At 30.4% G+C, this 17,757-nt stretch overlaps 1 protein-coding gene across 1 annotated transcript; it reads right to left on the bottom strand.

Moving 5' to 3' along the window:
* Positions 1 to 6,807: 6,807 nt before the first annotated feature.
* Positions 6,808 to 15,871, bottom strand: LOC105127249 (probable LRR receptor-like serine/threonine-protein kinase At1g56140). The gene is made up of 24 exons (XM_011028476.1): positions 15,673 to 15,871; positions 13,049 to 13,232; positions 12,857 to 12,928; positions 12,706 to 12,777; positions 12,516 to 12,587; positions 12,263 to 12,334; positions 12,083 to 12,154; positions 11,906 to 11,977; positions 11,725 to 11,796; positions 11,551 to 11,622; positions 11,398 to 11,472; positions 11,228 to 11,299; positions 11,033 to 11,098; positions 10,720 to 10,782; positions 10,492 to 10,536; positions 10,282 to 10,343; positions 9,679 to 10,061; positions 9,401 to 9,596; positions 9,147 to 9,308; positions 8,636 to 8,754; positions 8,278 to 8,488; positions 7,798 to 8,029; positions 7,475 to 7,625; positions 6,808 to 7,374 (listed from the first exon to the last, which is right to left on the bottom strand). Exons 1-24 carry the CDS (start codon positions 15,800 to 15,802, stop codon positions 6,976 to 6,978), a joined length of 3,126 nt encoding a protein of 1,041 aa, XP_011026778.1. The 5' UTR covers positions 15,803 to 15,871; the 3' UTR covers positions 6,808 to 6,975.
* Positions 15,872 to 17,757: the final 1,886 nt, after the last annotated feature.

Raw genomic sequence — 17,757 nt, 5'->3', positions numbered from 1 at the left:
GTGTAGGGAGCTTTTCCAAAAAAAATATTTAATTATATAGTAATAAAATTATTTCTTGTAACGAAAGTAATTATTTTCACTCCATTGAAAAAATAATAATTTTCTAGTATAATTCATTCATTTTTAATAACATGATTTTTTTAAATAAAAAAATATACTTTTTCCTAGGTTCTTAGCCTCATAAAAATCATAAGCAATTATAATTAATAAAAAAATGTAGAGGTTTTGAAATAAGAAAAAAAATGGTTTAAGAAAAAAAAATTATGAAGGGTTGTAAAAGAAGGGAATTATAAAAAATATCATACTTTCATTTGAAAATAAATCTAAAATTAAATGATATTTAATAGGATAATTTTCTAAGAAAACAATTGTAGTTTTTCTAATTAAATTAGATTTAATAAAAATTATATATAAAAAAAAAAGATAAATATGAGACTTTAAAAAAGATCTTGAGAGCCTAATTGCCCTGCTTTTAGCCTAAAAAAACAAAATGCAAGCCAATGAGCATGCCCATAATTATATTTTGGGCCTTAAAAAAACTAAACAACGTGTGTCATTTATAGTTCGATTTCAGCCACCTCAAATGATCAAAAAGTAGAGATATTGATTTTCATAACCCCAAAAACCTATTTTTTTAAACTCTTTTGTACATGAAAATGCTTAAAGAACACCATATAGGTCATACAGGTCTTAACTAGCCAATTAACCCGTGTTTCATTATGGGTTATAAAATATTTAAAAAAATATTAAATATTCAGGCTTTTTCAAAGTATGTTTTTGCATAAAAGATGAAAGTATGAATTAAAAAGCCTATATAAACATCTAATTAAATCAATTGATAATTATTTATGTAAATAAAAAAATTGTTAATAATAGCTAAGAAAAAAACTAAAGAAAAGCATAGATGGATGAAGATCATGATATTCAATCATATAAAATGATACATTCATTCAATTGTATTTACTGAACTTATTTATTTAAAATAATAAAATATAAATCCACAACCTGAAAAACTCATGACTTCAAGGATAAATACAAATGAAACTGATTGAATAAACTCATACCACAAATAATATTACGCAAGGTTGAATAAATCAACAATATTATTTAAAAATAAATATTTTTCATTTTAAAAAATAAACTTCATTTGTATAGAAAAAAATTATAGATAAATTAGAATGATATCTTAAAAAATCAAACGGAAACAAAACAACTAAAAAGAAACTTATATTCAAAAAAGCATGTAAAATGGTGGCCTAGGTCATGAGACCGATAAAACCCATAGAAAAAACATGATTATAATCACAAAAACATTATTAAAAAACTAATGCAAAACAATAAGATCATACAAAGCCAAATGCCCAACAAATTAAATAAATCGAAAGATGAAACTAGGAATTAAAATCAATTACACAAAAAGATCTAAAAAAATAAGGGTAAAAAATTTTAATTAGAGGGTTAAATTAAATTCAAAAATAGCTTTAAAAAAATTTAAAAAAAAAACAAATCAAAAGAATAAAGGTCAAACTAAAAAAAATAAAACAATAAAAAAATTAGTTGAAGGATGAAATTAAAAGTAAAAAAAAACTTCAACAAAAATGCTAAGCAAAAAAAATTAAATGTATAAAAAAATTGAGTACCAAAATAAAAAATAAAACATATGAGAAATTGTAATTTAAGGACTAAATTGAAAGAAAAAAATTTATATAAAAGGAATAAGAACAAAACAAAAAATTAAAAGAATGAGGACTGAAATAAAAAAGATGAGAAATTGTGATTGAAGGACTAGAGTGAAAACAAAAAATCTTGTATAAATGAAAAATGAACAAAATAAGAAATTAAGAGAATGAAGACTAAAATTGAAAACTGAAAAACAAAAAGGAAAATGTTACACATTATCTATTAGGATAGAAAAAAGAATAAGGCAAAATATCAAACGACCATTGGTAATAATTTAACCACTATAAGTTGTCACGTGTCACACTACATGAAAAAGGATATGGTGAAACATTTATGGAGACAATGAAAGTCTGGTTTTGGCCACCAAGTAATGTCGCATGCATCATATGCATGTTGTAGACACCAACTACTCATTAGTGCATGTTGAACACGCACCAAAAAATTTTATTATTAAAAAATCAAAAAAATATATAAAAATACTAAAATGTATCTCATGACTCTAGCAATTACACAAAATAATCATATGAAAGTATAAAAGTACTCCCAAATGCAAAGCTTATCTTTAGTTTTTTATTAAGTTAAAGATATACTTCCACTGTATGCATATATTTGCAAACCCTGAAAAACTCTTATTCAGTAGCCCAATAATTTTTTAACCATGGGCCAAGTAAGTATTTTTCATGTTAAGAAGCTTATGGAAAGTCAAGAAAGACGTTGATCAACATTTTTAAATTTTATTAACTTTAAAAGTAAAAGCATATTTTTATTGTGCTTAAAATTTTAAAAAGACATAAACACCCCCATAGAATCTTTTAATAGAATCTTTTAATAACCAATAGGCTAATAAAAGGAGTAAAACATCCCTGCCCTTAAGGCTTCGTCTTTTTCCACTCAATGGCAACATAGTAATTTTACTTTAGTAATCCATAATAATATACCTTGAGCTATAGTTAAACTCCTACAAGTTTAGAGTTTTTCTTAATAAACTCATTTGTGATCTTAAATTGGCATTGAATTGATTAAAAGAATGGAAAATCAACTTGATTTTCAAAAACTTCTTGAGTCCCGATCTACCTTTTCTAAAAAGATACATGTTGACATCAAGATTGATCCTTTTTTTTTACCAAAATCAAGCCAGCCGACAACTTTATTTCTCAACTCCTATTTTCTTATGACTTTCTCTCTCATCTCTCAAACCTAGGGACTAAAAATGAATAAAATGAAGTTTTTAGACCAAAAATAAAATTCTAAAAACTAAAAGGATTGAAAATGAATCTAAAAAAATAGATGGACCCAAGTGAACTTTTTCATAACAATTTCTTATTAACCACTTGGTTTCTCTATGTTCTATATTTTGGTCCTTTTTTTTGTAATTAAGTCTTTCTACAACAAATTATAAGAAATTTATCATTAGTTTAGACATTATGCAATACAAGAGGAAAAAAAAGTTCATGATCAAAACAAAAAAGATTAGCAATGCTCCAATCCACTATGAAATTTAAGAAAATACATAGTGTTTGTACAATAAATTTGCTATAGTGAAAAAACTATATGTTTTAGGTCTTATTAGATATGTGGCATCTGTTATGTTACAGTCTAAGTCAAATACTCAAACGATAATAGCATTCATAAACGAGCATGAAAAATCTAAAACCTTAGTCATTGATTCTAATGGGTTTAATGATTTTTGTTAAGTTAATAATATGACTAAAAAATCCAATGAAAATTAGTAAAAAAAATAAAAAATCAATGACTAGAAAAAAAAATGAACGTTTGACAATATAATAAAAAGATACCCTTTAAATATTTTTAAAATATCACAACAATCTTATTTAGAAACAAAGCAAAAATTGAATTGGAACGAGATAACCTCATAATAAGAAAATAAAAGAAATTTGAAGCTCAATTATCAATAAAGCAAACGTCGAAGAACAATCTAGAAAAAAAATCAATTTTAAAAAGGATAAAAAAAACATAACTCATGTCAAATTCATGATCTCGTCATGAGACTAGGAAAACCCCACCCATAAAAAATTTAATAAAACAATAAAGGTCAAGTCTCAAATAAACTAAATGAAAAAAAATGAAAAAATATCAATTTAAAAAACATTGAAAAAAAACACAAGTCAACCTATGTGAACTCGACTAACCCGTGACCCGGGATATGAAATTGGGATAAACCCACAATAAAAAAAAGTGGATAAAATTACAAAACTCAAGGCCTAATAATCTAATTTTAAATGATGAAATTGATAAAAAAAAAATTAATTGAAAAATATATTAAAAAAAAACCAAAGTTAAATTGGGCTAATCTTTAAAACTCATGACTCAAGTCATGATACCAGGACTATCTTATAGAAGACATACAAGAAAAAATCATAACATAAAATTCTTAATCATCCAAAATTTAAAACAAAAAGAAAAACAAAACAAAACAATGAGGACAAAATTTGGTATAAAAACTGAATGAAAAAAAGGGACTAGATTAAAAAATAAAAAAATAAAGACCAATAAAAAAAATAAAGACCAAATTAAATATAAAAATTAAATGAAATAAAATCATGAGTGATGAAATTGAAGAAAAATCAAGAAAATGATAAAAATAAAATAAAAAAAATAGCAATCAAAAGAATAAAAATCAAATTAAATCGAATGTCAATGGATAAAATTCAAATAAAAAACCTACTTCAAAAAAGCATTAAAACTAGAACAAATAGCAATTAAAAAAATGATGACCAAATTTAATACAATTACAAATTAACAGGGCATATTTGATTTTAAAAGTGTTGGCATGAAATCCGAGGTGAAGAGAGAGAGAATAGGGGGGAAGATTAATTGGATCCCTACCATTTCTCTATCATACACACACACTTGACTACGTGAAAAAGGATGTCATGACACTTCCAATATCGTCGCAAAATATAGCGTTTGACTATTAAGAGGTGTCAAATGCACCATCCAAAAACGCATGCATATCACGCACTAGCTATTTTTATTTTTTAATTATATTTATATTTATTAAAAGATTGAATTTCCACTCATTTAAATTGATTATAACTAAAAAAACCCATCATGAAAAGATAAAAATACCCATGGATGTCAGTTTTAATGTTTTTTTTTTTTTTACTTTGAATGGAAATTGGTAATTACATTTTGCAACCAAAGTGGTAAAAGACCAAAAAGCCCTTGAACACTACTTTTATTTTTTTTTCTTTTAAGGATATTTTAGTCATTTAATTGTGCATCAAAAATATAAAAAGACCAATTTATTTTTAATCAATATAATAATAACAAATGAACCATATGAAAAAGATTGTTTTGATCCTAATAAATAATTGAATGATTTTGTTTAGGAAAAGCAAAACTCATTTTTCATAGGGGACATGTTGGATTTCAAAGATACTCTAATACACTTTACTTTTTTAAAAGGTTTCTTGTTGAAATACCATAAAAAAAAAAAACAACATTTTAAAAGTTTATGATGATGAGAGAGCAATGTTAATGCACAAGTTAGAGAATGATGATGGTAAAGTAGCAATTACAAGTGATATATAGATTTCCAACTATTGAAAGAGAGGGTTCATGGTCATTATAACACACTCCATTAATGATAAATGGAAATTACAAAGTTGTATATTGAAGTGAATTTTATTTAATATATATTGGTAGTAGCTTTTGCAATTACTTATTATGTATATTTATTATTTTATTTTGATTTAGGTTTGTTTATGTATCATGCCCACACACAAAAAAAGTGTCAGCTAAAATTTTAGTTGATTGCTTGATGGATTGGTATATTAATACTAACTTATCAACTATTACATTAGATAATTGCTCAACTAATGATACATTGATATCTAATTTGAAAAATAAATTACAAGTTAGTTCATTTATATTGAATGGTGATTTTATTCATATAAAATGTTGTACTCATATTCTGAGCTTAATAGTGAAACTTGGGATGAAACTAATTAAGAGTGGGATTGAGAAAACTAAAGAGAGTGTACTTTATTCGACAGTTCCATCTAAAAAAAAAAGCAAAATTTTCAAGAAAATTCTTGTCATGTTTGTTCCTCTAACTAAAAGCTTTGTTCTTGATTGTTCAGCAAGGTGGAATTCAACATATTTGATATTTAGAATGCTTTGATTTATAAAGATGTATTTTCCCAATTTAAGCAACAAAAATCCAATATAATATTCTTTCAAGTGAATCTAATTGGAAGTTTGTAAGTTTAATTTGTGATCGGTAGAAGATATCTTATAAGGTCATATTATTATTTTTAAAAAATAAAATATCATACAATTAATCCATGGGATTCTTGTCATATACTTTTTCAAAATTTGTTTGATTAGATTAACATTACAAAATTAGGCTTTTTGTCATAACACTTTCTTTCAATCAAAGAGTATATAATTGATGTTTCAAATACAATTAGTTCGTCGAAGATTTAGACATGTAAAGAGTTTTTAACTTTTTCCACAATCTAGTAGATATAGTTTCCTTGACAACTTCTCTCAAAACTTTATCGGATAAATAAAATTGAATAGCATTATATAAACATTCTAAAAAATCTTTTTTTTCCTTGTCATCTATTTTCTTAGGCAAATTATCTACACTTTGTAATACCTTGAATAAACCTTGTTGAACTAGCAAGTCAGATATTTACATGTCATGGATTAAAGTCATTCTTACCATTAAACTTGTATGTATCAAACTTCATTGTTAATGTTATTTTTATTGTCATTGTGAAAGCCAACTAATAATTATACAAGTTTTGATACCAATTTGTTGCAAAAACAATCTTGAATATTAAACTAATTGGCAAGTAGAGAAATATAAATAAACCACAATACGTTGCACAATCAATCACAATAAATTTATATAGTTTGGTATTTTATGCCTACTTTATAGGAGAGATGTTCAAAGAAATTTATTATGAGAAAATAAAAGATAAAATAATGTCACACAAAATTATTATTTCATGAAGATCTCAAAATAACTCAAAAACTCATATTTTTTCTATTCTTTCTGGTTACCAAAGTGTAAAGAATAAAAATAGTAACAACAACTTTAAAATTTTATTTATGGACTCATTACATGAATATTTATTTTTTCATTTTAACCCATAATTAAAGACAAACATAACTTCTCATTTTATGGGTGTCCTTTTAAGAATTTTGTACAAATGGTTTGAGTATAAAGCTTTCATGTCTGGAATAATCATACAACTGCCTAGAAATAGACACAGGAAGTGCGACTCTATACGGCTGGATATTGTAGCATTAACTAGCCTTTCACCTTCCATCCCCAATGAGGTCACTGAGCCTTGGTTCAGTAATATTTAGTGGAGAGTGCATTTGATCACCTCGTGGAATAAGAACAATTGGATTGTGATTCTGGCTCTTGCTAGCCTCGGATGAAGTGGATGCTTGAGTATTTTCAGTCGAAAATGTGCCAGTTATATCCTTAAAATTCCAATCAGTCAAGTAGCTTGGCTTTGATGTAACAGCACTCACTTCAATATCTCCAGTAAGCATTGCTACAACTCTTGACATTGTTGGCCTCATAGCTGGTGAAGCTTGAGTGCACAAGAGAGCTACTCCTACAACTCGAAGAGCTTCATTTTCATCGAATTCTGTTACACTTGGATCCATCAGCTCTAAACTTCGCCCACTTTCATGCAATTTCCACGCCTAGAAACATTATACCGTCAATTCACTTTGAGAAGGACTGATTTCATTAACGAGGGTAAATAGGCAAGTAAAAAAAAAGTACAGAGTTTTTTTCTTTTACCCATTCGAGAAGATAGACCCTTTCAACATCCAAACTAGAATCAGAATTTGCTCTCCCACTCAGGATCTCCAGAGCAACCACACCAAAACCAAAAACATCAGCCTTCTCTGTCAGATGTCCACGCATTGCATACTCCGGTGCCAAATAGCCTCTACAAGAAAATTAATTTGCTTGGTGAGAAGGTTTATTGCAAGAATCCCTTCAAATAATCTCCATTGATTTTACATGTGGTTTCTGAACGCTGCGCTTTGGTATTGACTATAGCTTGGTTCATAATCAGCAAATTAAGAATGATTTAAGGACATGGTTGGAGGAGGTCTTACATGGTTCCTGCAACTCGAGTGCTGATGTGAGTTTTCTTGTCATCATAGAGTATTGCCAATCCAAAATCTGATATTTTGGGGAAGAGGTTTGCATCAAGCAAAATGTTACTGGCCTTGACATCTCTATGTACAATCCTTGGCCTTGACTCCTCATGGAGATAAGCTAATCCTCTAGCAGTTCCCAGGCATATATTGAGGCGGGTTGGCCAATCAAGATGCATGCCATCTTTTCCTGCATAATTAGGAGATGCAAGCTTAGTACATAATCCATTCCATTACCAAAATGAAGTCTGAAAACTGAACATGTATCTTATTGAAGTACAGTGAGTTGTCCAGCCAAGAAGCAAGCCTTTTCTATTCACATTCTTCAGCAACCAAAAGTAAATCCTGTCTATTTCGATCCTCTAGATGAGTGTAGAGAATCAAGTTTCTATGGCTACTTAGTAAGGGAAATATACAAGCATTTGGGCATCTTCATACCAAAGAGTGTCTTATCAAGGCTTTTGTTTTCGAGGTATTCATAAACAAGGAGGCGTCTATTTCCTTCAATGCAGCATCCATACAATTTCACAAGATTGCGATGTTGAACTGCCGATATGGTTGCGATCTCCGTCACAAATTGATTTGTTCCCTGGTTAGATGCTACTGAAAGTTTCTTTACAGCAACTTCTCTCCCATCAGAAAGCATACCCTAAAAAGTACCAGAATTTAGTAACGTAAAGCATAATTTGATTTGTTCCCATCAGAAAGCATACCTGGTCCTAGGTAAACAGAAAAATCTTGAACCTCTAGCTTATCTTGTTTATAACATGTAGAGTAATTGTCTTGCGTTTCTTACCTTGTACACAGGTCCATATCCTCCTTCCCCTAGCTTATTTGAAGGGCTGAAGTCTTCGGTGGCAGTCCTCAACTGGGAATAACTAAAAGTGTTTGGTCTAGGGCCCATCCCAAGCAACACTGCAGATTTAAGCAAGAAAAAATGAAGTCATTAGTTTAGGATACCTTTCTTTATATAACATAATTTGTACAGATCATGTTAACTTAATATATTCTTAATATATAAAGTTCTAGACAGGAAATGGTGAAGCATCCAAGCAGAGTTAACCTCCTCCAACGAAATTACACCCAGATTCAAGGCATAAAATCATTTTCTGTTTAAGGAAAATTTGAAGGTCCTTGGTTGTGTATCAGGATCAAGTACATCTTCACTCATTTGAGAGAGTTGAAGGCTTGAGGAGAGCTTCTGCTCATTATTGGAATCATCACACTTCACCAATTCCAGAATCGATGAGGTTTGGATTGGACAAACAATAATAAGTACAAGTTGTCTGATTATTGGATGGTCTTACCTTCCTCATCTTCGCTGTCTTTTTTCAACCTGATGTAAAGAAGTACAAATATCAGGATCAAGCTCACAACTCCAACAGAAATGGAAACACCAACAATCACCCCCGTCCTGCTCTTCTCTTTTCGAGTACTGGATGGTATCCCACTAACATTTGGTGTAAAATCTGTGCAGTAAATTCAGTTAGCAATAGCAGTGAGAACCAGAGAAGCACAATCTGAACATACTAAGTTTGATTAGTAAGTTAAGACATGTTACCTGGAACAACATTGAGGGCTGAAATGATTGGTCCATAGTAGCCTTGTACAGGGTTACAGCACGTACCCTTACCAGCCCAAAACAGGTGAATTTCAAGATGATTTTCTGACACAGTGACGTTAAAAGTCTTTGTAATTGCTCTGTCGACCCCACCTGCCTCCATTGATATGTCAAAGTCCTTCAATTGGCGGTTTCCCTAAGAAACATATGAACACAGAAAATGGAATTTTAATTATAGAAATTTGTACAACATGCATTTGGTTTTAAAACTTTTTTACCTGAATATAGATATCAAAAACACGTCGTGCTAAACTATCCCAGGTTTGTGAGCTTCGAGCTGCAAATCTAGTTTCTGCAAATAACAGATTTATAGTGTAAGGCCCATTCTGGAGACCTAGGCCATAGTACCTAAGTGAACCAGGAGATATCCTTGAAGTCTGATAGAGCTCTGGGGTGTTGGTGCCGGTAACTTGTTTCAAGTTATTTTCAACATAACTAGGATTTTCTCTATCAGCGTACAAGCCTGCATTGCTCACCGCCCATTTCTCAGTGCTAGTTACAGTGAATGATGCTGCACTGATAGATGAATTTTCAGCTTCATAAACTGTGCCGTCAGCAGTTTTCATCATTCGACCACCACAGTTGATTGAGAAATTTGCATCTGCAACAGATGACAGGATAGAACTGAAATCAATTATTCTCTTCCAAATTGTTGAAGCATGAAGCCATTGTCACCTTTATATGAAACTAATTCCTGGAAGTCTAGACATGCTAGACAAAACTAGGATGATTACTGGCAGGGTCTAGGAAGGCGCATTTCATATTGAATCAGACAATGAGAAGTTCTAGTAGGAACTAAATTGCTGGATGAAGAAGCTTACAGAGTGGAGGATTCCGATTGCATGGGAAATTTCTCTGTAGACAGTTCAATCCTGGCAGAACACTACATGGGAAAACATTTATTGCTTATCAGAATTGGAAACTAAGAAAGGAGGACCGGTTACAAACAAATACAGGATCCATATTGCACCAGTTTTGCTTGATGTGCACCCTATTAATTATAAGGGCTTTGAAAATACATATCACTTCACCTTATATTCGAGCTGTCAAAAGTGAAGTTGTTGGCCACTAAATTCCTGCATAGTTTCACAAAGGTTACTGAAAAAATATGTGCTGTAAAACACAGCAAAGATTCATGATGACAGAATAAGGCGATATTGATTTCTAAGAGGTAGTTCATGTATTTGGTGTTCAAAACGTAGTGTTAAACTCAGAAAACAAAGATGCGTGAAGAAAGCGTCATGGTTTGGGACACATACAATTGTATATTTGAGGTTACCCATGAAGGAAAAGTCCCTGACAGATAATTGTAAGACAAATCTCTGCAAAAATTATTATATAAGCGGGGGTTAGTAGGCGCATGGTAACAAATGAGTTGGGATAAAATTAGATTCTGACTTAATTGAGATACAAAAAAGAAGGAAATAAAGATCAAAAGGGTTTCAGGATATAGTCCAATAAAATAATGGTGTCACGATATGATCTAACATTGCTTCAGAAGCTGTCATGTAATCGCTGCTTGGGCAGTGCCACCAGTTTCAATGTATAATATTCTTTGGTACGAGGACTTACATTGTCTGAAGTGTACTGCTCTTCTGGTTAGGAAGGGTTCCGATTAGACTATTGTTTCCAAGAAACCTGGCCATTGCAATATATGGGAAGAGAATAGAAAGAGAAAGTAACAAAGTGAAGAGTTCAGCAAGAGTGTCAGAACCGAAAAAAAATGATCAAAGCACTTCTAAGTTCTAAAGGTTTAGTGATATTTACAAGTATTGAAGAGAACTCATAGTGAATAAAGCACTTGGAACTTGGCCTGTTAAATTGTTGAAACTTAAATCCCTGAAAAATTGATGAAAAAATTACGTAAGAAACATACAGGTGCAAGTAGATTTCAAGGATGGCTTTGGCCTTTTAAGCTAAATGTATCAAGAACTTACAGTCTATCTAGAGTCTGGAATATTTCTCCAATATCAGATGGAATACTACCACTAATCAATGCATTCCTCAGAGTCCTTCGGAGAAGATAATCGAGAAATTAGTGCAAATTTGGATGCATATAAAAATAATGGATAGACTAATCAACTACTTACAAGTCGGTCAAGCTCTTCAAGTTCTTGATAAAATCAAGAGTAGAGCTCACATTGCTTAAATCGCTGATTCGCCTGTACAGTTATGTGCATTTACACATTACTGAAAATAATTTTCTTTTGCATGTAGACAAACATATGAAAGACAGAGAGTTGTAAAAAAAAAAAAAAACTCACAGAGAGCTCAGTGAGGTCAAGTTGGAGAAACTGGATGGTATAGGACCTTCAAAAGAATTCCCTTGAAATCTCCTGTAGCAACATCCCATAAACCAATCAAACAAATCATTCTTCCCTGTAGGTGTAAACATACTACTGCTGTGTCTAACAAATGCAAATATCAGAAGATTTTATGGCTTACAATGATGTCAGCCCTGTCCAGTTGCCAATAAAGTCAGGTATGTTGCCTGTGAAAGCAGCATCTGAAGCCGTACTGAAGATAAACAAGCCAAGCGAAGGTGAGCATTGCTGGGGTACGGTAACCTTGGATTTGAAGATGAACAAACTGCTATAAACTTATAGAATGTGATTTCCTTACAAGATTCTCATTCTTCGAAGGTTAACAAATGTTGAGGGAATTTCACCACCCAATCCACAACTATTCACATAACTGCAAAACAAACAGATATCAAAATCTTGTATTTAACTACATATGGTACAAATACTTACAGAAAGGAGGTCTTTGGTTACATTACAGGGAAAAGGTGCTACAACTTACAGTTCCTCAAGATTGACAAGTTGACCCAGTTCTGGGGGGAGTGTTCCCGAGAAATTATTTATACCAATAGACCTGTTGATCATGTAACAAATAAGGCTTTTTTAGAAGATTATCATCCAAATACGATTGCCTATGTGCTTAAAACCTGTACAATACTTCATCTCGTAATCTGTCCATAAATTAAGACCAAAATGAGGATATATGCTGATAATTTATTCCACGAAGTAAAATTTGATTGAAAAGCAAATCCTACAGCAAAGTTAGCTCCTTGAGATTTCCAAGCTCCGTAGGAATGGTCCCAGAAAACGCATTATGCGCAATTGACCTAGTCACATAAAAAAAAGTAAGGTCAATGAGCTGTCGAGGTTCAATTTTTTTTCTTTTTATGTAACAGAAGTGTGTCAGATGTAATAAAATGTTCTGGAAAGAACTTCTTTACTTACAAACTCTGCAATGCAGTTAAATTTCCAATAAATGCAGGCAATGGACCAGTGAAGTAATTTTGATCAATTTTCCTGCAAAATTCCTTCAACTATATAAGCTAGAAGCATAGAGTCTTTCAACAAAAACTTAATAATTTGGGTGTTTCCTTACAGAAGGGTAAGATACTTCAATGCCGTAATTACTTCTGGAATCTCCCCTCTTTTGTTCAAAGCATACACTCTCCTGAAAATAGTTCAAAATTTATACGTAGACTAAAACACAGACCAAACAAATGCCAACTGCCCTAAAATTTATGAGGGCTCATGCGAAAAATCGAAATTCTTTAGAGAGAGAGAGAGATACAGTTGAGTAATGTGACATGTAGCACTATTATTGTAGGTACAGTCACATTTGATGGCAGGGTTGTTGGCAGGGTCTTCAAAACCGGTGTCGTTAACGGCAGATCCACTGCATGGCTCTCCACTCAAGTTCCATAATCCCACAGCTTTTGTGTCCCATTGTTCAAATAATGAGTTCAATGCACTCACTGTCTCACCATCACAAAACAACGTTGTAATTAGTTTTAACTAAGGCTGTTTTAAAAAATAAAAAACCAAAAAATTGATTAAATCAAGATAACAAAAAATAAATAACCGAAAAAACTAGAGAAAAAAATCAAATGAAGCAATTAAAAAATCTTTTGGTGCGGTTTGGTTTTAGTTTTGATTTTAAAAATTTAAAACTGATTAAATTGAACCGGTTCAATTTAAACCCTGAACCAGGTATAAAATGTTTATTTTTCTCTTCGAAACCTGATGCCACTAATTTCCTTTCCTCCCCCAGCCACCCCACCCTCCTTCTCTATCTCCATAGTTTGTCGACTCTGCTCACCTCTCTCTCAAACTCTCTCACAGCCCTCTCCCCCTCCCTCTTCTCTCTATTTCTGGTCTCTTAGTTTGGTGCGGTTGGAATGGGAAAATATTGAATTCTCTAATGTATGATCATTAATACATCATCATGTTAATATTTAAAAAAATATATCATCTAATATTTATATTTTAAGATCATTATTATTTTTTATTAAAAATATATTAAAAAAGTTTTAATATTTTTTTTACACAAGCCATTTATCTTCTAGTAGGACCCTAATCTAGAAGAGAGCTGAAAAGGAGGGGAAGAGATTGGAAAAATAAATTGAAATGGCATCTGTGTATTTGTATTGTGTATTAAATTGACGTTGTATCAAAATTCGACTTCAAAAGGCTCAAGAGATTGAAGAACAAGTATTGCAAAAATGGTATGTAACGACGGTGACATGAAGGGATTCATCACTCTACCACCCAATGACATAGTTTTTATTTTCTGATGATCATTCCTAATCACTATGCCTTGAAACAGAGACAAAATGCCCATCAATGAATTGAACATAACATTTTAGCTCTGCTCTCAAGGCCTGCCAAAATTAAGTTACGCCAGGATACCTGGACCTTTCTGGCTTGCAGCCCACAGTAAGAAGTTGTTTATAATATATATTTTTTCTTCCTTTTTTTTTGTTTGGTTTAGGAAAAAAAAAAAAAAGCAAACAATGATTTTCATTACGATACCAATCATCTACAGTTCCATTCTAAGTCATTTAATCAATTTTTTATAATTAAAAATTTAATAATTTGTTAATACTGATATTGGTATTCATATTCTTGGTTAATAAAAAAATAGAGATTCTTTATTTTTATTCATTTTTAAAAAATTTGCGTCATCATTTCCACACGTGAATTATCTACCAAGATATCAACTAGAGTTACTTTTATTAAAAAATTTAAAATATTAAAACTATATCATTTTAATCATAAAAAAATAGTCTAGTGCATGACCAAAACTATAACCTTTTAACAAAAGAAAAAAAAAAGAAAACGATAAGGTTTTTTATCTAGTTCTGCTGCATAACCAAATCACTTGTAAACTCTTATTTTTAATTGGATCAAACTAGACCTAGGTCCCATGTTGATTTCCAATTCAATCCACCAAGTTGGTTTGGTTTGGATTTTATAGAGACATACATAGAGTGAAAATCTTTAAGTACATATCACTTTATCTTAAGTTATCTAAACGAATCTTTGAAAAAAATCAAGGGCTACGGAACATATGTAATTACTTACCCCACTTACAGTTTGATTAACGGGTTTATTAAGAAATTGATCAAACTTTTGAATCGCCATAGCAAAAGTTGATGTAGAAAAGTCAATTACTTACATTCAAGAGTTTGATTATCAAAAAAACATATGTATTAGTTGACTGTTTGCATGGATTATATGAAAATTCCGAGGTAATGATTGTAAGAAGAGAAAAAACCTCCAAGGTGATGGAAATTAGAGTCGAGGATTTCTAATTTCAAAAATAATAATGTGCGCTTCAAGTGGGCATTGATTGTGGCCCCTACAAACACCCAGCTAAGCCATCGGTATGGACATGAGTGAAAAAAATATCATATTTTTTTCGCTACCAAATTTGTAGTGGGGCGGCTGAGGGTGTTCTTTATATATAATATTTATTTTTTATTTTTTAAAATTTATTTTTAATACCATATGATATAAAAATAATAATAAAAATACCAAACTGTTATTTAGCTACTTTTGTGTAATCATAAAATGTGAAAAACAAAAACATCATCAAATACATAGGTAGCATTTCTTTAGTTTTAATCTCCTACTAAAAATCCAATTCTAATCGCCATGAACTATGGATAAAGACAGACCAAGAAAGAAAAGTAAGAGTTTCCGTCAGATCTTATTTCTGTCACCCACCCTTATAGCTAAAACCAATGAAACCCCGTATACGTGAAGATTGCAAGGGTAAAAAGAAAAGAAAGAAGATGCAAGAAAGATGGATATGGAAGCAAATTCACATGGTTTATTTTGGAACCATTTGCCCCTCATGAGGATTATTTAACTTGTACTGCAGAATTCGGGAGATCTGAGAGAGATACGTACCTTCAGATGGATCAGTAGTGGCGTTTTGAGCGGTGGACAAGTGAAATATTGAAAGAAGAATGAACAAGTGAAGACAGCAAGAGTAGACAGCGAAGACTGGAGAATGGAGCAGCTTTACACTCCATCCCATCTCTCTCTCTCTCTCTGTGGGAAAAGGAATGCCTCCCTTTAGAATTTAGAGCTCTGGTTGAAATGAAAGGCTTGTCTTCAAATACACTGAAAAAATAGACAGAGAGCAATAGGAGTGAATAACCCGTTTGTTTGCTGCGTACACGTTGGAAGGCAGTTTTTTTTTTTTTTAAATAAATTATTTTTTTTTTGATAGTGTTATTAAAAATAAGTTTTAATATTTAGTTATATTATAAAAAATAAGTTGAAAAATAATTTATTAATATTTATTTAAATTTTTTAAAATAAAAAAATAAACGTTACAAATTAAAAGATTAAATGAGAATAAAATTTTAAAAATCTAATTTTATAAATTATTTTAAATAAAATAAATAAAAATAAAATATAAAAAATAAAAAATTAACAGATGATAAAGTTAAAATAATTATAATTATAATTTTATAAATTATTACAAATAAAATAAGTAACAATTAAAAAATAATAATAATTAAAATAATGATAATTAAATTTGATAGGTAAAAAATTATAATTAAAAAATAATAAGAGAAAAACAAATAACAATTATAAAAATAAAAAATATAGTTAATATAAAAATTAAATTAAATTAAATTTTAAGAGATGAAATTAAAAAAATATATAGTAATTAAAAATTTAAGGATTAAATTTGATATAACCAGTAAATAATATGATATTTTTAAATTTTTTATAATTTTTATAAATTATTTTTTGTTTAAAATAAAAAGGAAATACTTTTTTAAAAATAAAGCAAAAATTTTTTATCGAAAATTTTTTTATTAATTAATTTTTATATAATAAATAAAATTTAAAAAAAAATCCATGAAACAGTAAAACTCTGTGTGGTCTGGTTCTACGTAATTGACGCACTGTTCTCAATTTTGGTTTTAGTTGGTGAGGCCATTTCCTTCTTTTTCCGTCTTGCGAAGTTACAACCGTTAAAAAAAATACTCGCAACTTTTTCACCATTTCAAGCCCAAGATGGTCATAATTAACCTGAAGGGTCAACTCCATCTCACTTCCCATCCAACACAAACTCCAGGGATTCATCGAACATGTTACCTATCAGTGAAATGGTCGAAAATATCAAATATTTTGAATTACATTTATTAGTCTTTTTTTCTTTATGCAGAACTGTATCTTTGTGTGAAAGCTTAGCTATAGCAGATTCAAGTAGTTTTTTTAAAAAAATTATTTTTAATATTAATATATGAAAATTATTCAAAGAAAATAATTACAAAAATTAAAGTTTTATAAAATTCTGATTGCATCGCTCGTGACCCCTAGATAATTAGTTCACGAATCAGCATTCGCAGACGCTCTAATTTGGCTGCTTAGACTTCGTAAACTTCAACCGTACAGTACGAAGACCGCCGCTCGTTTTCCCACCTAATAAACGAAGAAGCACCTGCAGGCGCTCAAATTTGAAAAGTATTTCTGGGACAGTTTTCTTTAAGGAAGCTGCTTTTAAATTTGATTTTTAGTCAAACTTAAACTTAAGAAAAAAATGAGTTTGATTAAATACCAACCTTTAGGTATGCGAAAGAAAAGGAAAAAAATGCAGAAGGAATAATATTAATCTTCATTCAAGAAATTAGTAATAGCAGTACAACAAACAGTTAAGTAATTTCATTCTCTTCTTCTTACTTTTAATTTTTTTTTTTATAACAAGTGTATGCAAGTAGCTCGTGCATGCTTCCAAAGAAAAATATATTAGTTGGATTATTAGTTTGAACTAGTAACCGGGCTAATCTGTCTAGGTCTAGCTCAGCCTGTATGGTTGGGCTAAATCCAATCTAAAACGAAAAAACAAAGAGTGGGTCGGTCTGGGCTTTAGGTCCAATCTATCTAAATTGTGTTTATTAAGAGTGTACTAGGCAAAACACAACATTATGTCTTGATCATAATTTTTATATCTGTTCTAATTTGATATTTAACTAA

The sequence above is a fragment of the Populus euphratica genome, unplaced genomic scaffold, assembly GCF_000495115.2.
Source record: "Populus euphratica unplaced genomic scaffold, PopEup_1.0 scaffold7.1, whole genome shotgun sequence".
Classification (NCBI taxonomy): domain Eukaryota; kingdom Viridiplantae; phylum Streptophyta; class Magnoliopsida; order Malpighiales; family Salicaceae; genus Populus; species Populus euphratica.
The sequence above is the reverse complement of the archived record's forward strand: the minus strand, read 5'-3'. Positions and strand labels throughout refer to the sequence as shown.

Coding starts and splice junctions, on each gene's coding strand:
- LOC105127249 (XM_011028476.1), bottom strand. CDS start 15,802: ATGGGATGGAGTGTAAAGCTGCTCCATTCTCCAGTCTTCGCTGTCTAC. Junction 11,797..11,905: donor TGGACAGGGCTGACATCATT/GTAAGCCATAAA, acceptor ATGTTGCTACAG/GAGATTTCAAGGGAATTCTT. Junction 8,030..8,277: donor CCTTGATAAGACACTCTTTG/GTATGAAGATGC, acceptor CTAATTATGCAG/GAAAAGATGGCATGCATCTT.